This window comes from Ceratotherium simum, chromosome 7 (genome assembly GCF_057802395.1).
Source record: "Ceratotherium simum simum isolate JZ-2026a chromosome 7, ASM5780239v1, whole genome shotgun sequence".
Lineage (NCBI taxonomy): Eukaryota > Metazoa > Chordata > Mammalia > Perissodactyla > Rhinocerotidae > Ceratotherium > Ceratotherium simum.
Genome location: NC_141906.1, coordinates 27,650,908 through 27,676,811, shown reverse-complemented (window position 1 = coordinate 27,676,811; position 25,904 = coordinate 27,650,908). Strand labels below are relative to the sequence as shown.

Here is a 25,904-nt window from a genome sequence, read left to right as displayed (position 1 = left end):
CCTCAGCTGGAGCCTGTTTGAATCCCTGGGGAAAGTGGTCCAGCTGTCCGCATTGGCACTGTCACACTAAGCTGTTTCACCTCATGCTGGTGTTATTTAAGTAGCTTCTCTATTGCCTTATGCATTTTATTGTCCTTTCCCTATCAATATTTCACAGGGTTGTTTAGCTTTACAACCTGGCCAGTCCTTTGAATTATCCTATAGGAAACATAGACCCACAGGTTTTAAAGTTTAAAGTTTTAAGTACAGCAGTTTTGGGTACTAGTTCTCTTGCAAGTTTGAAGACTGAACCTCTAATAGATGCTAAGCCTAGCAAATGGGCACTAGACCATCCTCTGGTCATTAGGAATGTGCTGGCTGAGGAAGGCACGAAATGCTCCAATCCTCCTCCAAAAGACAACAGAAGGCCTCTCACCATTCACATCACTAATGACTGTGTCTCTGCTGAGGACTTGGGGAACTGGGACCATGTAGTATTAGCTCTTGATTTTTCATATTTCCATATATCTCTATATCCTTTGCCATTAAAAAAAAAAAAAGAATAAACTTTGTATCTTGTTCCTGTTGGCTTCTTTCTCTCAGCTTTATTCCTGCCCCATGATGATGCCCAGGCAGAAGTCAAGACATTCAAAATATGGCCCATTCGCCTCATAGCCTCATTCTCTTTCAAGTACCCTGCATTCTACCTTGTGTGGTCCATTCTCTGGAGAATATGTTTTCATATCCTATCTATGTTCTGTGGTCCAGGCCCATTCCCCAGTTTGACAAGTTTATCATCCTTGGTCTTCCTTACATTCTGTTTCCCTTCTTTGTTCACAATAGGACTTTATAACAAGGTGTCATGAGAAATATTTAACCAGTGAAGCCCACCATGAGTCCCCAAGCAGAACTGAGGAAGAGTGAAGTGGACATTGAGAGATTAAGTATACTATCAGTGTGACTAGTTCTACCACAAAGTGAAATGAATTATGATTGCTAGAATTTGAATCCCTACTCTCTGGCTTACTAACTTGGTGACCATCAAAGCACCTGCGTTTCATCTATAAAATGTGGATGTAACAATGGCAGCTACTTTAGAGGTTTGTGGAAATTGAATGAGATAATCTTTGAAAGCATTTAGCAGAGAGCTTGGCACATAGCAGGCTTTCACATTTAACTCATCTTGGTTCTTTTGTTTTCTTTGAAGGATGCACTTCATATTCTTCTCTTAGGTATCCTCTGAGGATTGAGAAACAAAGACTCTTCAGCCACTAAACTTCTTCCTCCTTCTGCAATCTGGAAAGCCCCAGGGCCCAGAGCACAGAGAAAAATCAGTCTCTGGAGGAGTTACAGTGTTTGGCTGCTGGGCAGAGGCCAAGAGAAGCCAGGGTGTTCAGGGAAAAGTCAACGTGTTTGAGAATCTAAAGGAGAAAGAGGACTCCCAAAGGAAGGTCTTTGAAAGTGACAATACTCCTCACCATGACTGTATGTTTTTCACCTTTGATCTTCTGTCACTTTTCTTGCTCCTCCTGAAGGGTCTTGTGCATAACCCTGTTATTTTGAGTGAAAGAAACATGGACACATCACAGGAAGTCAAACAGAGAAAACTCCAGAGATGTAGGTAACTGACGTGGGGACTGGGTGTTGGGCTGATGGTGTCTCAAGGACAGAGTCACTCTATAGAGGAGAATATAAACCCTAGATCTGTCTAAAGGGTTGGCCAGGCCTGTTGGGTACTTCTGATACCACGATCACCTTCTGGAAATGATGAGATGATGGGGGAGAGAGAGGGAAAAGGAAACACATGACTAGTTTGGTTCAAAGCTGGGAGAGAAAGAAGTCCAACCTTGGAATGATGGAGAAAGTGTTTTCAGGGACCAAAGGGAGTTATGAGAAAGAAACCAAGCAGTAGGACTGATTGGCAGTATGTTTATTTGTTAGTAGAGGGAAGCATAGGGTTATCATAAACACAAAGGATCCCTCAACGAGTCATGCACTACCGCTTTTACCTTTTAGACAATTTTAATTTGAATTGTTTATTCTACATTCCTTAAATAGGACTGAAAACTCCTCACATATCCTATCATTTAGTAATTGGAGTTAAGGGACTTGTCTAAACTTTTCTTTAGTGATTGGCTCTCCAGGTCTTCATGTGAATGTCTCTACAGGGTTGAAGGCAGAGGCAGGTTCTGGGTTGGAAATGTCTTAGGATTGCTTGGCCAGAGCTTTCTGAAGAGCATCTCAACAACTGGGAAGCAATTGTGTCTGTATCGTGATCTGGGTAGTGGCTATGTGGGTGTGTTTTTGTGTTCATTTTATAAAATTTATCAAGCTGTACACCAGAAATTTGTGTACTTTTACAGGTATGTATGTTATACTTCAATCCAAAAGTTAACCAAAAAATGAAGAAGCAGGCAGTAATGCTAAATGTTTTGGATACGTCAAGTAAAACAACAAATGAAAAGGAATCACAGGCTTGGCAACAGATCATTGATGGAGATCACTGTTGATCTTAGAAAGAAAATTTTCAATAGCAATAGATTAAAGAGTGAAAAAAAAAAATGATGACCAACCAAACCAAAGTTCCTGTCATTTGAAAAGACTAATAAAATATGTAAACCTCTAGCAGTGCTAATTAAGAAGAAAAAGAAAGAGGAAAATACAAGCTTCAAGGGAATGAAAGTTATGAGGACCTAAAATTTGCCAGGGCTGGAGAGAGGAGGGATGGGTAGGACACCAGCTGAGACTGTCCTCAGAAGAAACGTGGATTTATACAGAGTAGGATCCAGGAGAGGAAGGTCCTGGATCAGAGGTGAGTGTGGGGAGGAGGGATTCTGATTCCTTAGGCTTTTCTTCTGCTCTTTGTTCAGTGATTCTCAACTCTGAGTTTATGGCATCCAGAAAACACATAGCAGTGTTAAGGTTATCCTGAATTATTTTTTCCACTCCTCACTATCATTCTACTACAAGAAGCTTTCCCTTGTCTTCTCATGATCTACCACTGAAGATGTCTCACCTAGTGACTATACACAGCAAGCTTCTTTTAATCTGACCATGAAGCAGAGCTCACTACTTTATTCAGTCTGTTCTATTATCAAGTATTTCTTACGTTTAGGTTTTTTTGTTGATGGTGATGGCGGTTTGTCTGTTTCAATAAAGACTACAATTTGCAATCGTATCCCAGAAATTTGGCTTTTTAGAAAACTTCTGAGGACTCTCACCAAGGCTGCTGTTGGTACCTGGGTGTGGAGTCAATCAGTGCTTGGTTCTCCAGGGGACAAATGGAAGGGGAAAATGTATGTCACAAGGTTAGTTTTGAGAACCAGGTGAATGCTTGTCTAGTGCTTGGTTAACAGAGAAAATGTTACTGCAGCTGATGGGATCTTGTGGGTACTACTCCATCAATGTGATATACCCAATTATTTGGAGAGGTGCCCATTCCCTGATGAGAAATTAAAAATGGGTAAGGACAGACAGTGACCAAGGGTAGGAATATGGGAACTTCTTAGCCTGGCATCCCCTTATCAGGAAATGATAGATAAAGGCAGGCTAATCTTGAGGCTTGGCAAATAGCTCCCTTCATTTAAGATGCCTGGAGACTTGGAAAACAGTTCTTGGGTAATATATGAGTATTGTAAAATCAACATAAGTGATACAGTTGATGTGGTGACCCACTAGACTGAGGCATTGAGAGATGCAATATTAGAGCAGTAAAGGTTTGAGGAAGGAGAAGATCAATTGTACTTAATATAGTCTGATCCACACCTGTGACCTTGAGTCCAGATTTGAGACTAAGCCAAATATCCATTTTCCTAGGAAGAGAAATGATCTGATTTCTATGGAAAACAGTTGAAGCAGTAATTTAGCTTGGATAAAGGATATTTGTCATACACACTTTCACTCTACTCTTAATCCCATTTCAATTCGTCGAGAGTTGTTGCATGGCAGCAGAGGAGTTAACCACTCTTTGGCTTTCTTTTTAAAGATGGGATATTGGCAAATATAAAGAGAAATGTACACAGAAGTGACGAAGAGAAAAACAAGCAAGGAACAAAAAGAGCCCCAAACAAACAAAGCAAAACCCTCAACTTGGGAACTGACCTACAATGGAACAGATTCTGAGCTCTTCATCACAGTCAGATTAAAAGAACCGTGCTGTGTATATTCACTAGGTGGCACATCTTCACTGATAGATCATGTGGGAAAAGCTTTAGGCAACGCAGGGTTGAGTTGTCTTTTTCTTTTTTTTTCAACTTGGCCTCCTTGTCACACATATCCATTTGAGTGTGCTTTTTAGAGCAATCTAGAACTACAGAATTAAAAAATTTTTTTGTTTAGCTATATTTTTGTCAGCTATATTTTATTGAGCAACTATGGTACATGCATGATGATAAGCACTTTTAAATAGCTTCTCATTTAGAGATCAAAACATCTGTATCATTCATATTAGCCCCATCTTACTAAGGATCAAAATAAGGCTTAGAGACTTGACCAAGGCAAAACAGCTAGCAAGTGTCAGAGTAGGGTTTTCAGTGTTGGGAGTATGTATCTAGAAACAAAGCTTTCAGCCACTTTTCTATCTTGCCTCTTGATGAAGTAGGACCAACAACACATTCTGAGTGGAGTACATAGAAGTACGCAGCATTCTATTTCCATTTCTGTACTCTGAGGAAAGAGAAACTAGAGGTTCTTTGAAGTTTGAACAACATCTCCAAAGCCTGAGTGATACCACCAGAAGGGCCCCTTGTAAGGAGTGGTTAGAGGAATGTGCACATGCCCAAACACCATATGAAATCATGGAAACCATCTATCTGAAACTGGAAAGTCACTAAAGGGATATCACAGAAGAATGGAATGGTAGTTAACACTGATGCCTTATCTTCAGGTTTACCCAACTAGACTATTACACATTATCTAATATGGTAACACCTGAGTGAAGCAGATGGAGACTGAATGCAGCAAAAAACAGAAATCAACAAGCTCCTGGCTGTGCAGAGTAGTGCACATCTGTCCCATCAAAACTGGCTGAGACCGCTATATATATATTTTTCCATTACCATAGTTGAATTCCTGACTATCAGTCTCAGGCTAGATGGACACATGGTAGTCACAGGTGTTAAAGGAGCTGGAAAGACCTCGATTTGAATCTCAAATTTACCACCCACTTGTTATATGATCTTGGATGAATATTTAATCTCATATTTCATTATATCAATTGTCTTGTATGGAATGGACATTGTTCTATTTTACAAATGGCTAAACACACTTAGATTATGAATACTATACTTTCCAAGATAGTACTCTTACATACTTTGTTCATTAAAGAGTGCTTTCCTTTCTCAAGGATAAAGCTTCCTCGTTGTTTGTAATGTCTTGGTAGTTCACCATGAAGAGTTATCCATATTGAAGAATCATAAAAACCTATTGGAGTGTTCATCTGTAAAGGAGCCCTAAATTTTTATTTGTAGTTATTTAATGTCTTAATTGAACCTAGCTCAATAGGAAATCCAGGCTGAAATTAAGAGAAGCTAGGGATTCTAAATATTTACAGGTGGTTTATTATATCCTATGGAAAATTATAATGTTGTTCTCTAATGACCTTATTTTCCTGAAGCCATTAATCTGTTTCTTCAATGAGAAGGATGCTTCATCCATCTTTTGTCTAGACACTATACTAAGGATACAAAATGTGACATGTTCAACCTCAGGAAGTTCATGGTTTCCTTCAACACATTAAATATTAGGAACCGAACATAAAAGATAGAAGAAAAACTCTTTCCTCTGATTTCTCATTCATTCATTCATTTAATTGTTTGCTATAATGAGTACACATATCTTCTTCTAATGGACTTCTGCACCACAGCTATGGGTCACACATTTGGTATAAGGTGTAAGGTTACAAACAAAACAGACAGGAGTGAATACAATAAAATCATATGTAGAATATTGGAATTGTCAATTGAGGTCACTCAGATGTCAGCATGGAGATTCTATAAAGGCTCAGAAGGTACCTAATTTCCTTTTAGCATGGAATGGGAGAGGAGGTAGAGCAGAGAAGACTTCCCAAAGGAGGTAAACAATGAGCTGATATTTGAATTATAAATAGAAATTGGTAACGGAAAAAATACCGAGGAGGATGGAAGGTGGAGAATAACTTTGTCAGATGTCAGTTTTCTGATCCTGTGGTCCACTGAGCTAAGAATACCACCAGGCTCTCCCACACCACAGCCGGGAACAAGTCTCACAAAATTGCATCCTTTTCTTACATCATTTTATGCATTAACAGGAAAGCAGTCTCATCTATGATGCTGGGGCCACACTATAACCACACAATGAAAACCCTTGCCACCTTCTTCCTTGTGGGTATCCCAGGTCTGCAGTCTTCACATCTTTGGCTGGCTATCTCACTGAGTGTCATGTATACCATAGCCCTGTTGGGAAACACCTTCATAGTGACCATAATCTGCATGGATTCTACTCTACGAGAACCCATGTACTGCTTCCTGTGTGTTCTGGCTGCTGTGGACATTGTTATGGCTTCCTCTGTAGTGCCCAAGATGGTGAGCATCTTCTCCTCAGGAGACAACTCCATCAGCTTTGGTGCTTGTTTCACTCAGATGTATTTTGTCCATGCAGCCACGGCTGTGGAGACAGGGTTGCTACTGGCCATGGCTTTTGACCGCTATGTAGCCATCTGTAAGCCCTTACACTACAAGAGAATTCTCACTCCTCTGGTGATGATAGGAATGAGTGTGGCCATCATCATCAGAGCTGTCATACTTGTGACTCCATTAAGTTGGATGGTGAGTCATCTACCTTTCTGTGGCTCCAATGTGGTTCTCCATTCCTACTGTGAGCACATGGCTGTGGCCAAGTTGGCATGTGCTCACCCCATGCCCAGTTGTCTCTACAGTCTGATTGGTTCCTCCATTATTGTGGGTTCTGATGTGGTCTTCATTGCTGCCTCCTATAACCAGATTCTTCAGGCAGTATTTGGTCTTTCCTCAAAGAACGCCCAGTTGAAAGCATTAAGCACATGTGGCTCCCACGTCGGAGTTATGGCACTGTACTATTTACCTGGGATGGCATCCATCTATGTTGCCTGGCTAGGGAAGAACACAGTGCCTTTGCACACCCAAGTGCTGTTAGCTGACTTGTACCTGGTCATCCCCTCCACCTTAAACCCCATCATCTATGGCCTGAGGACCAAACAAATACGGGAGCGAATATGGAGCAGGCTGATGCACTGCCTCTTTGACCACTCCAACCTGGGTTCATGAACACAAAGTCTGCTAAGACCTTCAGCATTCCAGCCAACTTCAAAGATGCCTTACAGATCTGTGGAGCTGGTTTCCTTTACCTGGTGCCATAGGAGCTCTAAGATGAAGCTCTGAAGGATAAACTTGTATAACTTTTCAATTTCCACAAAGAATCTGAATGAAATGATTAATTTTCTGACAATATTTTTTTTGTGGAAGTTCTTTTTTTTTTTTTGTGAGGAAGATCAGCCCTGAGCTAACATCCATGCCAATCCTCCTCTTTTTGCTGAGGAAGACCAGCCCTATGGCCAATTTTCCTCCTTTTTTTCCCCCAAAGCCCCAGTAGATAGTTGTATGTCATAGCTGCACATCCTGCTAGTTTCTGTATGTGGGACGCCGCCTCAGCATGGCTGGACAAGCAGTGCGTCGGTGTGCGCCTGGATCCGAACCCGGGCCGCCAGTAGCGGAGCGCACGCACTTAACTGCTAAGCCACAGGGCCAGACCCTCTGACAATATTTTTAATGGTTTCAATCAACTAGTGTCTCAATCAGAGAGAAGTGTGGGCAGAATGTATAGATTTGGGGTTTTTCTTTTCTTAGCTTCTGATCTATATTTCCAACTTAATATCCTACCAGTACCTAAGCAGAAGAAACCAACTGCTTGTTCCCCCTACACCTGGCTGATTTTCTCAGAATTGTTCATCTCCTCACGTGTTATATGGAAACAGGTGTTAATATATGACCCTGCCTTCTGGCCCATTGATGAACCCACTCTATTTCGGTTATGTGCTCTCAGCTGGACCAGAGTCCTTCTCCAGTCAAAATGGATTCCAGTTTATCTGAGGAGATATATACTTGGATCACTGATGGCGTCCATTTTGCAACACATGAACTTAGAAAGAAAAACCTGTTCCACAGCAAGAGAAGCAAATTAGAAAAATGGGTGAAGAAACTGAATCTCTGATTCTCTGGTCCCAGTTCATTTTGGACACCCAGGTGCGTTGTTATTATATTCTGTAAAACACCTCTACATCTTTTAATATATTCCCCACTGTTCAGCTAGTTGGACTCAGTGTACTAATCACCAGCTTTTGTTTTTAAGCAACAGAAGTAAAGACAATGTGAGTTTGGTTTTTGACATCTTTCTCTTTGCTTCCTAGGCTTGCTTGTATAACTGACCTGTAAGACACAAAAGAGAGTGATCGAATACAACACACATCTTTCTTCCTCTGGACACCTCTAAGGAGGTGTGCCCTGTGATGTAAAGGTCAATAGAGAACAATATAAATAAGGAAGTTGAAATGTCACTACTCTCCCCCAGGTCACCAGACACTTATTTCGTTTTTGTTTTTATTTTTCCCTTTCAGAAAGTCTTAAACTGAATAATCAGTATATGTTAAAAGAAAAAGATTTCATATGTAAGAGAGATATAATTGACTGCGGTACACTGGAAAATCTTAATAAAAGATAATTTTCCAATTGTATTGATACCAAGCTATTGTACCTGAGTCTTAATATTGCCTTTCTACTGATGGGGGAAACAATGTTAATTCAGAAAGTATTGAAAATTAAATAAAATAATGAATGGAAAGCACGAAAAGAACATGGAAACATCGTATGTACTTAAAAAGTATACCAAATATATTTCTAATTCCATAATTTTAAGGGTTAATTTTAGGCACTATTGAAACTGCAGTCCTGTGTAGATCAGTACTCACAGGATAATTCTTCCAAACAGATCTGCTGCTTAACAACTCAGCATCCACCCCTTTTACTAAAGTTGGGCTTGTTTACCTACGAGAATGTATTCTATTTCTGAACACAAGTGGGGTACGATTCAGCCTTTAAAACTCTGATAATGATGCACTGAGTTGCCAAAGAGTAGTAAAAAAAAAAAAAAAACAAAAAAAAACTCTCCTCCCCTTGCAAGCCCCTGACATAGAAACAAATCAAGATCATGACGTGGTAAGCATATTTGATAAGATATCCATTTTGAAAAGTCACACTATTCTTTCTCCATAAGCAACCCAAAAAATTATGTCCATTAAATCAAAAAACATTAGATACGTTAAAGAATCGATGTAAAACAACGAAAGTATAGTCCAGCCTGAGTTAATACAGAAATTTCTTCCCAGAATTTCCATCAGAAGAAGTCTGCCCTGCCAGCTTTGTGTTTCACTCACATTATAATCCCTGAAACTAGCTGGGATCCACTGATGATACTCAAATATTGAACCACATACTTCCCAGAGTGGACTGGTTCCCTGCCGTGGCTACTCTGAAACAAAATGTCCTGTGCTTCTCCCAATACATTCAGATCCAACTCCTGCCCTATCACAAGAAGCAGTATGTGCTTCTTTAACCAGTGCCTGGGACCCACAGTAGACTCTCACTGTTTGGAACTTGAGATTACAACCAGTGGTCCTTGAAAAAGAGAGAGACTGGATTTCCTGTGGGGAGTTGTGAACCCAAGGATTTGCCCTCTGTCTTTACCTTTGGCAGGACCCAAGCATCTCACCATTTTAGTGGCCTTCCCCTTCAAGGCTCAGGCATTGCACCTCTTGGTTTCTCTGGTATTAAAACAAGGATGAGCAAAGCTCATCTCTGCCTTGTAGTGAATGATCCCACCAAGTCTGAGGTGTCACCCCAGGCATTCCAGGAAGTGGTGCAGGCACTCTATGGCTACCTGCCCCACCCCTTCTGGACCACTTTGAAATTATCCATCAAAGTAGTTTTTGAACAGGATTATAATTAAGTACCATCCAGTTTTTCACGCCCCTGAGGCAAGAAGAGCTTACTCTTGTTTTGATTCCAGGCATATGAATGAAAGTTCCCTCACTTAAATATTTATACACGCGCACACACACACTAGACTGGGGCTACAATGGTGAACCAGACGAATAAGGTCCTTGTCTTCATGGGGTTCTTAGAAGGCAAGAGTAATCAACTACCCTAGAGAAAAGGGATTTCATATACTTAAGAACTTGAGTCTCCTTGCTTGGTCTTCAAATCAGAGAATATAAAATAATGTGTTTAACCTTGTAATTCTTCTAACAAGTAATCATAGCACCCAAATCAGCTTATAAACGTAAAAATAAATAAATAAATAACGTTACAAATGGAGCCATTTCAGACATTAATTCATTCTAAGTTTGAATGAATTTATCACCTAATAATCTTCTTTTGCTAGGAAACTTCCAAGATTTGTCCTAATAAAACCACAGTAAAAGAACCACAGTAAAAGAATAACACTGATTTGGCCTGTAGCCTCTTCTGCTAAGTGTCCATGGACATAACTGGAAGCACTTTCTCAAGATCCATTTCTCAACTCTATAAACAATTCCCCAGGGAGTCCCCACACACAAACACACAAGGTCCCTCTAATGTAGGTCATTTCAACCCTTTGCAAGACCTGGTCTGTGACTGACTATTTCATTCCCCTCCAAGCAGATGATGGAAACTTCTCCCCTTCTACTGCTAACAGTCAAGGAGCAACCTAGAAGCATGGTGGGTAGAGTGAGTTTATTTCTCCATTTGGGCCCATTTTACCTCCTTCATATGTGAACAGCCAACACAACGAAAGCAGAAAGACGATTTTTGGTAATCTTTATTATAGGAATTACTTTGCTTTTGCCTATACCTAACCTTGTATCCATTTTGCTGCCCAATCCTAACCCACAGTCACTACCTTCAAGTGTAAACTACCTCAGAGGTTGTGTTACAACATCACGGTGACAATATGTAATGGACATACTGCAGCCCTTGCAAGAGGCAAAGCCATTAGTTCTCATATGCTTGCTTTGCAGTTTGTTTCCAGCCACAATCATCCCCACGTCATAAACTTCAGTCCTGTAATGAATTATTTTTGCCACATACAATCACTTTAACATCAAAAGCCCAGATATATAGTCTTAATTCCCTTGCATATAATATATGGCCCCCAAACTGGCATTTTGTGCCTAGTCCAATTTCTTCTCCCCACCCTTCCCTCCTGCTTTCCTCCTTCTCTCATAGATTTAGAGAAGTATTCTGTAGTCACCAGAACCATGAAGACTCCCTTTGTGATATAACAAGACCTGAATTTCAGCCTAAACAGCTTGTAGCTGAGCCATCTTTGTAGAGCATTTGTTATACGTTTTTCTCTTTATTATTTCCATTCTCTACCCTAATGTCACTATCCTCATTCTAATCCCAAGACAAACACATATAACAGATGCACAATATATTACTGTGGCTGGCGTTTGTCATTGGCATGGGCACCTTTCTGTCTAACGGGCTCTATACTGTCAGGAGAGGCCCTAAGAAACAAAGGCCCTGCTGTCAGGATGCTGGCTGTCAGAAGGTGAAACAGGCAAATTCTATGGCTTGCCTTCCTCCATCCCTGAGAAAGGAACAACAGTATCAGATGGATCTGAGATCTTCACTTCAATCTTGTGAGGTAGGAGAGTATGCAGCTACTATACCCACTTTTCCACTAAGGACACCTGAAAATCTTTCAAACAGGTGGGATGTTTCAGATCCAAATGTAATGAATGACGTACAGACATGTGACCTGAGAAGTGAGTTTGTCAATCTTGTTTCATTTGAATATGAGAAATACTTTATAATCTTTACAATCTTCTTTCAGCAGCTTTGTGAGAAACAACTTGCTGCATGAAGGCCATTTCAGTTTCTTCATCCGTCAAGTGAAAATAAGAAGGCTCACAGGGTTTCTGATCCTGACATTCAGAGAAAAGGGCAAGACCAGGACACAGGTCTCCTTAGAGTCTGAGAGCAATTTGCCCAGCTCTTGCTCAGATTGGGGATGGCAACCGAGATGGTGGGGGCAATGCTGCTAAGTTAGGAGGTCAGAAAGCTGCGGTCAGTTTTGGGTTGCTCAGAAGCAGCAAACCTCAGGTGAAGCATCCTCTAACTGGTCTCAGCACAGAAACCAGCTCTGGACACGGACAGTATTCTCTTGGTTTGTTGCTCAATCCTATCCAAAGGGTTTCCTGAAGGTTGGATCTACTTCATCATCATCACTGACTTAATCTTGGCACCAACAGGGATGGGGAAGAGGGGCATGAGCTACAGAAAGGACAGAGTCCTGATTCTCAGACCCGCTCTGATCTTCACCATCAGCCCTGCCAGGCTTCCCTCATACAGGCGCACTGCTTATTTCACTGAGCTTCAGTATTTCCACATGAGTGGTTAGAGACAGACTTTGGCCCAGTGGCAACAGACCAGTAGTTCAGGGAGAGGAATCCCTGGATTCCAGGCTCAGCTCAGTTCAAGGGGACCCTTGTCCTTGGCAGGGCTCTCCAAAATTCCTGCAGTCCAGGTGAAATTCCAAGGCCTCTGGCTAGGATGGGGCCTCTCTCAGTCGTCCCCATCCAGGGAGCAAATGGTCAGAGGAGCGGTGTTGTTGGCACCAATGCTGTAGCAAGGACTAAAATAGGGTAGGAGGCGCCCAGGGAAGGGATAGTGGGGGAAAGTAAAAATGTGGGAGCCATTGTCAGTCACATTGTAGAAGGAGATATCATGGGCCTCATAATCCAGGAAGACTCCCACCCGGCGGGGAGGGACTGGCAAGGACAGGAGGGGGTATTCATCAGTGCCTGCCCGGTACTCATTTCCCTTCCTCAGCCTTATCACCCAGAATCCATAGTGGGGGGATAAATAGACCACCTCCTTCCGATCTACATTTTCCTTACACACGCCCAGGCCCCATTCAGACCTGTCTCCCACCTCCACCTCCCAGTAGTGGCGGCCTGAGGAGATGCACTGGCTGCCCAAAACAATGTTGTAGCGGTAAAATCGCTCAGGATTGTCTGGCAGTTTCTGCTTGGTGTCTCCATAGCGCACACATTTTCTGTCCTCAGACACGATGAGGCGGGAATAAGCAGTGTCTGGATCCAGGCGCACGTCAGCTAGGAAACAAAATCCGGGATGGTAACACTGATACAGAGCCTGATCTGATACAGTGGTACACCGTATACAGATACACTGATACAGCGGCCATGGGTGAGCTCTCCCTGATAAATACAGCCACAGATTTCTCAGTGATGGGGTGGGGGATGGATGGGAAATCCATAAGGCACTGGACTATTTTATTTCTCTGGAAGGGTCCCTCCCAGTGCCCATCACAATCTCCCCCAGCATTCATTACCTGCATATGTCTTCAGGACCTCTCTTAGCCCCAGCACACGGCAATCCGTCTTCAGTTCCAAGGAGACTGGTTCTGGCCGCTGCAGGCTCCAAGACTTGCTCCTAGTAGAGGAGGGGTAAGCCTTGGGGCCAGAAATCCTGGCTCTGCCACACAGGATTTCCCTTATGGCAAGGAAGAGGGGTTTGGCCAGGGACATCGTAAGTCGGGTGACCCCGCCCAGCAACACCAGGCCAAGGAGAGAGGTGATGAGTGTTTGACAGAGCCCAAATGGTTTGTGGCACAGAGAGGAGAGCACTCGCATTCCTGTGCTGTGGGAAGGGTTAGACGTGCACTTGACATCAGGAGCGGAAGAGGAGTGCCAAAGAGGAGAAAGGCTGATACTCAGAGCTCAGAACATAATGGAGACATCTGCAGTCTTTTTCCCTCCTTGGGAGATCTACTTGAAACTGTGAATTTTATAATTTACTTGAAATTCTTATTGGTAATATGTGAAATGAATTTGAGCAAGTACAAAGAAGAAAAAAAGAAAGATGAACAAAGCTTCTTCAGCCAATACAGCGAAAGTGGGGGAAGATTATGGACCAGCATCTGCTTTTCAGCAGGTACTGGCACATATTCCTTCCTCTTCTGGGTCTGGCCAGGACCGATTTTGCCTTATGGGGCTCTCAAGGGCTGCAAGGATGGGAACATACCTGTTTAAGACTTCCTGAATACCCTGGAAGGAGAAAAAATAAGCAGCACCTGAGTATGCGCTATTTCTTGCAGGGACCGGACAGACACCGAGCTCTGGGAGGGGGTTTCCTTAAGGGAAAGGGCTGCAGAGAGCAAGGCTGGAGAGAAGGCATGCAAGGGTAGAGGGGAGAAGCCTACAGGAGGGGAGCATGGCAGGCCAAGCTCTGGTTGGACTGTCCAATTTCAGGCTTCATCTCAAGACTCTCAGGCCAGAAGGTGGGTGACGCCCCATCTAGGAGGCTACAACTACAAGGGGCCGGGTCACCCACCCACCTAAGGATAGAACAGAAGGCATTAGCAAGGAAGGGTAAGGGATCTACATGTGTCTCACAGGCCCCACTGAAGACCAGGGAATCCTCTCTCCTGGAGTCCCAGGCTATCTTCAGCTCTCACTCAAGGTTCCCAGGGAAACCTGCTACTCACCTGCAGCATCCAGCGGACAGGCCTCTGAGACCTCTCTTCCAGCTCCGCAATCATCCTCCACAGGACCCGGCTCTGCTGCAGGAGCTCATTGTGATTCATCTCCAGTTTCCGCATGGTCTCCCCCTCCTCCTGCTCTAGGCTGGCCAGAGCTGCAGCTGCCTCTACCTCCAGCCGCCGCCCTGGTGGCTGGTTTTTCTGTAGTAATCGCCGATACTTCTCAAACTCCCACATGATACTCTGCTTTCGGGTTTCCACCTGTATCTGCAGAGCCAAGATCAGAAATCAGCACTGATATTGTTCGTGTAAGGGCCATCCAGGATTAAGGACACTGTCATATACATACACATTGGCTCTGGAATGTTCTGGTACCAACCATGTGCCTGGCACTTTAGATGCCAAGATAAAGGATACTATTTTTCTGACCTTTCTGTTCCCACAGCTCAGTACATGCTTCTGGGTCCCTATACCTACTCTCATCGACCCCAGTAGGGCCCAGGTTATTATCTTGGTACTATATGCTCTAGACTATTTTCTATTTTCAGAATAATATATTCTATTTTCAGAATAATGACCAGAAGCATTACACTTAAGCCTCTAAGGCAGTGTAACCTAGCTACACTGTTAGATGCTTTTGCTTCTCATTCATATTATATCAATCCAATATGATGTTTGAGACTGGTTCAATGTTACCTTTTATTGATCAAAAGTTCTGAAAGTTTGGAAGTTATGGGCCTCAAATTTATTTCAGAGGTGATTTTCTAATATTTTAATAACTTAACTTTTAGTAAATATGCTCTAACTGGGGAAAGAGAAACAGAAACCATGCTTTACTACGCATTGTACAAGTGATACCACTGTGAGCTAACGCATTAGTGAGGTACATACTTTTCCTTGCTCACATATGTGGACACAAGTGCAGAGGTTATCCCTGTATCACACTCAAGAAACCTGAATTGAGAAGTTCTATGGCCTGCCTGAAGTCCCATGCCTGGTAGAGAAGCTAGTATGAGGACCCCTGGCCATCTAACTTCAAACCCCACGTTCAGCCTCACAGAGATGAGGAGGCTTCCATGGGTCAGCTCCAGGACAACACAGGGACCACACAAGCTCCTTCCCCCAGGTGGCAACCTGCCTTCCAGTTGGCAGTTCGTTTCCTCTCACCAACTTCCAGCTTCCAGGCCTCTTCTTGCTCTTTCCTCAGATGTTCCAGAGCCTCATGCAGTTTCCACTGAAAGAGATAAAAACCTCATGAGGACACCTTGGGCAGCCTGAGTTGATAATGAGGCTTCCTAGCATAGGTAAGTGATGGGGATACAAGTGTCCCTCAGAGGATGGGCCAGGATGAATGCTGGGAGAAAAAGGAATGCCACAGAGGGAGCAGATTCCTGCACAGATGACATCCAAGGTAACTTTTGATTTGAGAATCATTTCCACTCCCACATTCTCTAAGTTTCTGTAAAGTAGAAAAAAAGGTCCATTTCCAACCTTGCTAGAAAACTACTTTGGACTTTCCTCTCAATGCCTCTTGTTATCCTTATCTGCCTTGTTATGCTATGGACTCCTAAAATCTTCATATTCAAAGAGTGGTCCAAGCAATGTGCAGCAATAGCATCACCCGGGAGCTTGGTGGAGATGCAGAATCTCAGGCATCACTCCAGACCTCCTGAATGAGAATCCGAATGTTAACAAGATCCTTGGTGGTTCAAATGCACATTAAAGGTAAGAAGCACTATCCTAGAAGACTAACGCAAGAGATTACTACTAGACGGCATAAAGTATTTGTGGGGAATCAGAATTGGCCACCCCAAAATGTGTCTCTTTGCCTTGTCTTGATTATTTTTTAGAACAAAAGCCTCTAAAAGAAACTTTGACCTTCCCCCCTAACTGCCTGAAACGGTTTAAAATAAAAGGCCTTTTTTTAGAAATTCTTCTCACATAGGAAAATAGCTAGTTCACAGATTTGTCTTATACACTAACCTTCTAATCTGAACTTCAAGAAAGAGAATTAAGACCAGTACAGATCAATGGATCACAGAATCATTGGGATAAGGACTGTGATAAAGATGTGTCAGCATTGACATTTGAGGAAAGAGCTAGAAGCTGGAAGTTGATTAGGATAGCTATAAAAGGAGCAGCAGGTACGTCAGAGATGACTTTCCCCCGCAAAAAAATGCTTGGTAGAGGAGAAAGAATACCAGCAGAAGAGCAAGAAGACCAGAGCCCTAACTTTTCGTCTTCCTTTAACTACCTCAACCTAAAGTCAGAAGCGGCCTGACAAGGTCAGATTAGATAATCTCATTCAACCCTAAATGACTCAGCCACGGTCGCTTTTTAGCTTTAAAACCAATGAGCATGATCTCAAATCTCTAAGCCTCAGTTTTGTCTATAAAAAGATGGAGTTGGAGCCGGCCCGGTGGCGCAAGCAGTTAAGTACGCGCTCTCCGCTGTGGAATTCACCGGTTCGGATCCTGGGCGCACACCGATGCACCACTTGGCAAGCCGTGCTGTGGCGGCATCCCATATAAAGTGGAGGAAGATGGGCATGGAGGTTAGCCCAGGGCCAGTCTTCCTTAGCAAAAAAAGAGAAGGATTGGCAGATGTTAGCATAGGGCTGATCTTCCTCACAAAAAAAAAAAAAAAAAAAAAAAGATGGAGTTAATGTGGCTCACCCAAGGTCAAATGACTATTTGTGGCCTTGCCAGGAGGAGTTCAGTTTCTGACAGGTGCAGCCTTAACTACCTCATGCCCAAACTCTTTCAAGGAACCTAAAACCCCAGCTAAACCAAACTGTATGGAAAGCATCATTGGGTTAGGCATTCAGCCATACTGGGATCGGGGATGGGGTGTGGAAGTGGGAGGGAAGGAACTCAAGGGAGGTCATAAGTGCAAGGAGAGAGTGGCTCATGTATCAGGTACCAGGGAGCTGTGGGTGTGAAGAGCCAAAGAAATGAGTCTCATTTTGTCCCTGGGGCCCCAGGTCAAGTCTTTTCTCTAGAGATAGCCAAGTGAGGGGCAGAGGAGAAACTGGGGTGTCTAGCCTCCATCTTCTACCTTATACTCCCAGGTGACATCCTCCATGGGCACGACACTGTGGGTCTCATGCTCGGGGAACCGGCTGCAGGCCTCACACATGATCAGGCCATCCTCTTTGCAGAACATCTTCAGCTGTTCCCTGTGGAGCTCACAAACATCCCCCTTCCACCCCATTCCTGGGTGCAGCCCTAGCAGACGGACTTTTTCTACAACACTGGCCAGCTGCCAATTAGGCCGCAGGTTCCTTGGCTGCACAGCAGCCCGGCAGAGAGGACATGTGTAACCACAGTTCTCAGATTCTCCTGGGACCCCCCAGAGTCGAGAGAGACAACTGTGGCAGAAGCTGTGGCCACAGTCGATGCTCACGGGCTCCCTCAGGAAGGTCATACAGATGGGACAGGCCACTTCTTCCATAACGGCTTCTACCAATGCTGCAGGATCCATGGCTCCTTCTCACACTCTCCTCAGAACACGAAATAAACCAGGCAGAGGTCATGAAGCCTGAGCAAAAGAAAATAAAAACAAGTAAGAGAAAAAAGTAATAGAAAAGCAGAGAGATCAGTAAAGGGATAATTAGTGACTGAAAAAACAACTTCCTCCTTTGGATCCTTTATTGACCTTGTTTAATAAGCACTGGCCTTCCCAACTGAAGTTCTGACTGCATCATATTACTCATACCACAGAAATATCTGGGGATGCACAAGTGAGTAGATGTTAGGAGTTCTCAGTCTTCATTCATTTGGTCTTCTCTGACCAGAAATACCCTTAGCCTCGCTCTCTGGTATGTTTAAACATATAAATATATATCTCAAGGTACAGAAAAGGTACTATGCCAGAAACCCATTGTCTAAATGCTCAATTTGTTTTCTTGTGTTGCATACTGAAGTGTAAGGTGTAACGGAATCAGCAATACTTACCCGACACCCTGTAAACCCTGGCCACTCCTCTAGCACTAACATTCACTAACATGCCAAGACCCTCTCTTCAGTGATATGTTAGAAGCATGTATGAAGAAACTCTCCTTGGAAGATAAAAACAAAGGTCATCTGATGATAATGAAACCCATATTGATGAATTCACTACTCCAGCAAAAAATTGAGATATCTGCCAGGGCCACATATGAGTACAGAACTTGAATGGTCAACAGCAGACTCTTGGCACAGTTGGCAATACTTATTTGTTCATTTTGCAGGTTCATATTACTAGCTAGAGTCTGTAAATGGAAGAGCCATGTTGGTCTTAGTCACTGCTGTATCCTGAGCACCTCAACAGTGCCTGTCCTGCAGTTACTGCTGAAAAAACATGTGTCGAATGAATAAATCAGCTAGACAGAAAATCGTTCCTAAACCCAAAATGTTTCTATAATTTGTTAGGTAATTGAGAGCACATTTTACATTAATAATAATAGCAAGCACCCCTTAAGCACTTACACTATGTGGCAGGCACTATTCTGGGGGTTGAACACGGATTAACTCAGTTTATTTCGCAACCCTAAGTAGAAACCATTATTCTACCGTTCTTATTTTACAGGTGCTTAGCCTGGGCTCCACCATTCTATCTTGGGCAAATTACTTGGCCTCTCCAGCTTCAAGATATAACAAAAATTCAAGAGGAGAGAGAAATCACTGTGGTTTAAGGGTAGAACAGTAAGGCTTCCTGAAGGAAGTGGGGCAGTAAGTAGATTTTGCAGGGCTGCCTGTTATGGGGCATCAGGAGGTCCTGCCTTCTCACTGGCCTCACTGCTTCCTACTTTTGCTCCTCCCACTATCACTACCAAACTGTAGGATCCAGTATCCTAGATCCTAGTTCTACTAAATCACTAACCTACTAAAGAGCCTATCCTGGCTCCTCAGGACCCAGTCCAACAAGAAGCTCTCTCTCTTCACCCTGAAACAGCACCTGTGCTCAGTCAAGCAAGGGGAGAAACTTCCACACTTTCCTGCAGACCCCATGTCCACTCATTCTACCCCACTTGGCTTCCTGCTCTTCTCCCAGCTTGAAATGACCTCTCCACGATCCTGCTCTTAACATCATTTGAATGATGTATCGTGTATGAGCATCATGTATGTTTTTGTCTTACTTCCCACACTAGAAGTTTCATGAGGAGAGTGACATCATCTGTTTTATTCGCTACTATATCCCAACGCCAAGAACAGTGCCTCAAATATTTTTGAATATATGAGAATTAAATGTAAATGCTGGTATTAGACTGGAAGTGGAAGAAGTGTCAATATCCTCATCTAACACAGAGGGGCACCAAGAACTACCACCTAAAGCTGATACAACAACAGGTTGATATCTATGATTTAAAGCTACAATGATCAACGAAAGAATGAAAATAGCAACTGAAAATTGAGAACATGGTGGCAGTAGGGAAGTGAGGTAAAGAAATGTCAAAATGATAAATCAAGAAATACAGTGGAAGTATATTATTTAGATTTAGTAAGGTCATAAAAAGATCTAAACATGAACAAGTTAAAAGTGGTGGATTTAGGGGCAGGTAGCTATTGCTCTTTGAACGAAAGACCTGCTTTATTGTTTTATTTTTTATTATACATAAATTACTTCGACAAAACTTCAATTATTAAACGTTTAATTGCTTTCACCTTGCATTTGGCCAAGAGGAGAGCCAGTCTGGGACACACATTTGAGGGGAGGGGGCGGAGCCTGGAAGACTCGAGAGGCGGGACCAGAGCGGGGAGAAGGGAGGCGGTGACCTCCGGGCTCCGCCGCACAGGGGGATGGTAACCTCCTGGCCACAAGCCTCGGGGCAGGGCCCGAGGGCAGAGGGCGGGTGGGGGCGGAGTAGGGTGAGCCTGCAGGACCTCCGACTTCAGAAAAGGCACAGCTGTCTACCCACCTCCCTCCTCAGCCCAGACTAGCGCCCCGCTGCAGAAACCCAAAGTGGAGAGGCCTGGTTCCCACGACCGAGCGTCCGCAGCGTCAGAAGCCGCTGGTCCGGCAGCGCAGCACTTACCGCCAGCGCGGAAACGACGGCCCCAGCAGCGACCCGCTCGCCGGCCTCTTCCGCAGGACTCCGAGGCCCCGCCCACAAGACCGGAGCCAGTGAGCGGCGGGCACGGCCCGGGCGCCAGAATCCGCCCGGCCCGGACGTCTTTGTGGAAGCAGCCAATCACAGACAGGGATCCGGGCAAGCCTAGCCAATCGGAGATGGCTACGGGAGCTGCACACGCCTCTCGGCGTGCTAGTGTTCTTTCCCCGCCCCTTCCCCCACTCAGAGCCCCTGAAACCAGTCCCAGGACGGGTCAGAGGGTTCATCATCCTGAGTGTGGCCACTCAGGCCGGGTGTTACTGGAGGCCAAGTTGGCTCTTGGCCAAGGAACCCCTTCAGTCTCCGGCTTCCGTTCCTGCTGACTAGTGGCTTTTTAGAGCGAACCTTGTTCTTTCAGGGTAATAGCGCTAGACCTAATGCTGTTCATTTGCCAGTTTTCCACGTCAAACCCGGCAGCCTATGAGTTCAGCCATGTCTGGTTCTGTGACCGAATTTCGCCCTGAGCTGGGCACAGATATACAGTGGACTCTGCGGTTTCCTGCAAGATGAGCGACCTCTCCTGGATCCAGACTGCAGATATTGGGTTCTCAAAAAAAAAGCAAGAAGAAAAAAAAAAAGAAAAAACCTCCTGAGTTTTCCTGGCAAACTCTTATCCTTCAGTACTTCAGCAGGCAGCTTCTCATCACTATCGCCGCAACCCGCCTTTAGAATTAGAGGCAGATACGGGGCACTGGTGGAGTAGAAGTGGAATCCCTGGTCGGAAACTGTTTCAGAAACTGACAGTGTTTGTCCACAACTGGTACTGTCCCTCACTCAAATACACAGACGCAGACATGGACACACACAAACTACTACTGAAGGCAGTGATTTGGGTTTTTCTTTGTACTCCCTGTACCTTGTCCTTTTCCTGATACTTAGGTGTTTACTAAATCAGCAAATAAAAACACATTCTGTCCGCATGGAAAATGACCAGGAAATCCTCCCATTGAAGCCCAGTTCCAAATGATTTCATTGTTGGGGCTGATACTTTTTGGATCCTCATACTGATGTCAGGGCCCAGGCCATGGTTGAAATTCTGAAGGGTGAAGTCTAGAAAATTCTTGAATCAAATGGGGCCATGAGCAAAAAAGGAAGAATAAAAGAGGTAACTGAGGTATGAGCCGGACCCTCTATCTCACCTGGATCTGGAGAAATGGCTGCCCTCACAGAATAGTGAATGGATTAATTGAAACAAGCCACTTGAAACATTATTGAGCATCAGCTTGTTGTAACACTTTGTGCTGGGTGCTGGAATTACAGCTAAAGGCCACGCAGTCTTTGCTCTTAAGGAGCTCAAGATCAAGTTGCACCTCTCTGGAGCTTCTGTGAAGTCAAAACAGTTAATGGGGAGATCTTTTTCATTTGTAGCTTGTAACTGTCTAAACCGACTCTCAAGGGCCCTGGCATAAGGGCACCTTAGAATTGCTGAGGGAGGGGAAGGCTGAGCAGACAGCTTTTTAAGATAGATCAGTCCACTGCCCAAGCACAGAAGCTCTCTTTCCCAGCCTTCCTCAGGGTGCCTTGTTTGCTGTGACAGGCAGACAAGTGCATCCAGGTGAGACTCTGTTTTGGCTACTGAAGGGGAGGAAGACTATCCTTTATCCACCCCGGGTCCTTTCTGGCTGGGCTACAAATTAAATTGAGGTGAAACTGAATAGCAGGAGAAAATCAAAGCTTTATAACATGTATACTTGGGAGAAATCCGAGAAACTGGGTTTCTCGACAAATGGTGGAGGTTTTCACCTTAAATAGCATATTCAGGTAGACAAAGGAGGATGTTGGGGGTGAGGGGGGTCAGCTATGGGAGATTACCAGAAAAGCACAGTAAACAAGAGTGTGCAGATTTAAGTACTAGCCTTCCAAACTGACAAGAGTTTCTAGAGATAAAGTCATCCCCCCTGCTTCCTGGTACAGAGCCAGAGATACCTTGACAAATGGAGATTTTCCTTACAAATGTAATGGTCTCTTACAAAGGGTAACCTCTACTTTTACTTGGTTTTCAGAGCTTTGAAAAGAATGGGTTTAGCAAGGATCCTCCCAGTCTGTCCATATCCAGAGTTATCTATGGTGATGGCCTGTCCTGGGGTTAGGCCTTCTATCTTAAATCCTTTTAGGCAGTTAGTGGGGGGAGAGGTCAAAGTTTCTTTCAGAGTCTTTTGTTCTTGAAAATAATCAAGGTAAAGAGACATATTTTGAGGTGGCCAATTCTGATCCCCCACAATACATTCCATGGCTGTAACTGTAGGCCCCAGCCTTCTGCCTCAATCCAAGACAGACCAGGACAACAAGGTGGGTGGCTAACTGTGGGATAGTATCTATCTGTGTTCCGGGAGAGGAGCGTCATCAAAGGAGAAGCAAGGGCTGAGAACTGGTTGGGGGGCAGGGAAGGAGGTGCAGGCATTGAGGAAGTAGCTCTAAGGAAGGAGTGGGGAGCTAGTACAAAACCCTGGGGCCTGATATATGGAATGAGACTAGGGACTAACCATACTACATATCATACAATCTGCCTTGCTGAGAGACCCTCAAATGGTTCTCCTCTCTCTGTCTTTCTGAAAAGTATGAACCACAGCCTCATCAAATTTCATACAATCTTAGACCCGAACTTTAAAGGGAAGGAGATAGCTGCCTATAGTAGAAGCATAGCGGTCAGAAGAGAAACCTGCGTGAGGTGGAGGGAGGAGGCCAAGAGGAGTGTGGCTCAGGCAATGGGTAGTTGCCCCACTCCACCTCAAAAGTCTCTTCCTGGATCTCTTACAATGGGAGTTAATACCTCCTCTTCTTCCAGAATTCTAGATTGTCTTCAGTTTCCAAAAGGCAAAGCTGTCACCTCCCAGGGGTCCAAGCAGGGGAAGTTAGGGCCTCCCTCTCCCAACCACTCAATGCTAACCCAAGCTAAGAGACAAGAAATCTCAACTCAGAGCAGTAAAGCTGCAGGCCTTTGTTAATACTCTCATTTAGGCAGGGGAAGGGAGTCAGCGATGGAGAGCTAGGTGAGTCTAAAAGCTAAGACCTAGAATTCTGTCTAGAGGAGGTAAAGAGCCTTTTTGGAAGTGCTCTTGGGTCACTGGAGGCCAGTGGAAGGAAGAGGTCAGAGACTGGGGAATCACCTAGGATATCTAGTAGGTTTTAGGTGTCCCAAGAGACTGAGAGGCAGGGAGTAGAGAAAAGGGAGCAACTATAGAAGCAAAGGAAAGGAGTAATAGTAGGAAGAAGACCTAGCAAGAATGTGGTGGGGCAGCTTCAGTGTGAGCTGCCATGGATAGGAATATAGCAGCATATATGTATGTGTGTATGTGTATGTGACATGTTGTTAAAAATATGTATATATATATTTATATATGTTTTATTTATAGTTACCAAGATATATTTTTATCTTTATCTATCTATCTATCTATCTACTATCTATCTATCTATCTTTCTTTCAGAATATAACCATATATTAAAATAGCAACTGTTAATAGTTGTATATCACAAACAGAAGGTGTCTGGATAGTTGGCTGCAGAACAAACCAGACAAATACTGTTATTGGTTTTGATGTTAGTGTTATGTTAGATTAAAAAGTTAATAAGAAGAAATAGTTTTACAATTCATTGTATTGATATCTATTTAGATTTCTTTAAACTTTGAATCTATTTCAGTAAGTTATTTTTCTCTGAGTGTCTGTCTCCATGATTTATGAGTATACAATTATGCAAAGTTGTGATATTGTGAATTATAATAAGAAATATATATTTGGTCTTCATCAGGTTTCTGGCACAGAGCTCCTAACCTTGGAATTTCTTGGTGAGGAGAAAAGCAAAGGTGTCTTTTGTTATGTTAATGTGGTAACTTTTGGATGCACCTAAGAATGGGGGCTGGTTGCTAGGGGAGCCAACATTGTGATTAGAGGGTTGAAACTTTCAGTCACACCCCCATACCCGTGACCTCCAAGGGGAGAGGGGCTGGAAGTTGAATCAGTCGCCAATGGCTAATGATTTAATCAATCATGCCTATGTAATGAAGCCTCCATAAAACTCAAGAGGACAGAATTCAGAGCTTCTGGGTTGGTGAACATGTGGAGATTTGGGGAGAGTGGTGTGTTTGGAGAAGGCATGGAAGCTCTGCATCCTTTCCCCATACCTTGCCCTGTGCATCTCTTCCATCTGGCTGTTCCTAAGTTATATCCTTGTATAATAAACTGGTAATTTAGTAAGTAAAATGTTTGAGTTCTGTGAGCCACTCTAACAAATTGAACCCAAGAAGGAACCTCTGACTTATAGTTGGTAGGTCAGAAGCATGGGTAACAACGTGGGCTTGGGACTGCCATCTGAAGTGGGATGGAGGCAGTTTTGTAAAACTGAACTTTTAACCTGTAAAATCTGATGCTATCTCTGGGTAGGTGTGTCAGAATTGAGTTGAATTCTCACACACTGAGAGTTACTTGTTTGTGTGAAGAAACTATGTCCACCCCTTCCACATGTGAAAATTGTTTCAGGTTCAGGCACAAGTTGCCTAACCTCTTCCTCTAGGTCTGTTTCCTGTCTTGAAATTGGGGATAATAAAACCTACCTCATAAAATTGTTTTTTGTACCAAATAATAATGTATCTAATGTATTTATTAATGTATCCACTGTGCCTAACAGTACCTTGCACAAGATAAGCACACAAATGATAACTGTAAAGGAAGGAAGAACTACTAGTACCGTGTGGTACAGGATTTGAAACACCTTCCACACAGGAAGTTGACACTAGTTCACAGTTCATAACAACTATGTTTGCTCAATTTTTTGTACCTTGTTAAGATATTATTGATATATAATATGTGTAAGTTTAAGGTAAACAATGTGATGATTTGATATATGTATATATTACAAAGTGATTACCGCAATAAGGTTAGTTAACACCTACATCCCCTCACATCATTACCATTTTTTTGTGTGTGGTGATAACATTTAAGATTTACTCTCTTAAAATCTTTCAAGTATATAATACAGTACTGTTAATTATAGTCGCCATGCTGTTCATTACATCTCCAGAACTTATTCATCTTGTAGCTTGGAGTTTGTACCCTTTGACCAACATTTCCCCATTTCCACAACTCTCAGCCTCTGGCAACCACCATTCTACTCTCTATTTCTATGAGTTTGGCTTTTTTATATTCCACCTAAAAGTGAGAACATATAGTATTTTTCTTTCTTTGTCTGACTTATTTCACTTAGCACAAAGCCCTCAAAGTCCATTCTTGTTGTCATAAAAGGCAGGTTTTCCTTCCTTTTCATGGCTGAATAATATTCCATT

At 43.4% G+C, this 25,904-nt stretch overlaps 2 protein-coding genes across 3 annotated transcripts; one reads left to right on the top strand and one right to left on the bottom strand.

The window, feature by feature from the left end:
- Positions 1 to 6,284: 6,284 nt before the first annotated feature.
- On the top strand, positions 6,285 to 7,259 carry LOC101403073 (olfactory receptor 52I2-like). The gene has a single exon (XM_004433924.3). The coding sequence runs from the start codon at positions 6,285 to 6,287 to the stop codon at positions 7,257 to 7,259; it is 975 nt and encodes a 324-aa protein (XP_004433981.2).
- Positions 7,260 to 10,827: 3,568 nt separating this feature from the next.
- TRIM68 (tripartite motif containing 68) lies at positions 10,828 to 20,623 on the bottom strand. Of its 2 annotated transcripts, XM_087433343.1 has the most exons (7): positions 20,552 to 20,623; positions 17,593 to 18,075; positions 15,674 to 15,769; positions 14,542 to 14,802; positions 14,079 to 14,101; positions 13,387 to 13,487; positions 10,828 to 13,147 (listed from the first exon to the last, which is right to left on the bottom strand). In XM_087433343.1, exons 2-7 carry the CDS (start codon positions 18,016 to 18,018, stop codon positions 12,597 to 12,599), a joined length of 1,458 nt encoding a protein of 485 aa, XP_087289469.1. In that variant the 5' UTR covers positions 18,019 to 18,075; positions 20,552 to 20,623; the 3' UTR covers positions 10,828 to 12,596. The 2 variants fall into 2 exon arrangements, with proteins under 2 accessions (XP_087289469.1, XP_087289470.1); XM_087433344.1 differs by lacking the exons at positions 17,593 to 18,075; positions 20,552 to 20,623 and having other exon boundaries at positions 15,703 to 15,769.
- Between the last annotated feature and the right edge of the window lie 5,281 nt (positions 20,624 to 25,904).

Excerpts from the sequence above, each read along its gene's own strand:
- TRIM68 (XM_087433343.1), bottom strand. The coding sequence starts at position 18,018 with ATGGATCCTGCAGCATTGGTAGAAGCCGTTATGGAAGAAGTGGCCTGT. Across the intron at positions 14,102-14,541 it reads CTGTCCGCTGGATGCTGCAG|GGTATTCAGGAAGTCTTAAA; the intron begins GTGAGTAGCAGG and ends TTCTCCTTCCAG. Across the intron at positions 13,488-14,078 it reads ATTCAGGAAGTCTTAAACAG|GAGCAAGTCTTGGAGCCTGC; the intron begins GTATGTTCCCAT and ends CTCCTCTACTAG.
- LOC101403073 (XM_004433924.3), top strand. The coding sequence starts at position 6,285 with ATGCTGGGGCCACACTATAACCACACAATGAAAACCCTTGCCACCTTC.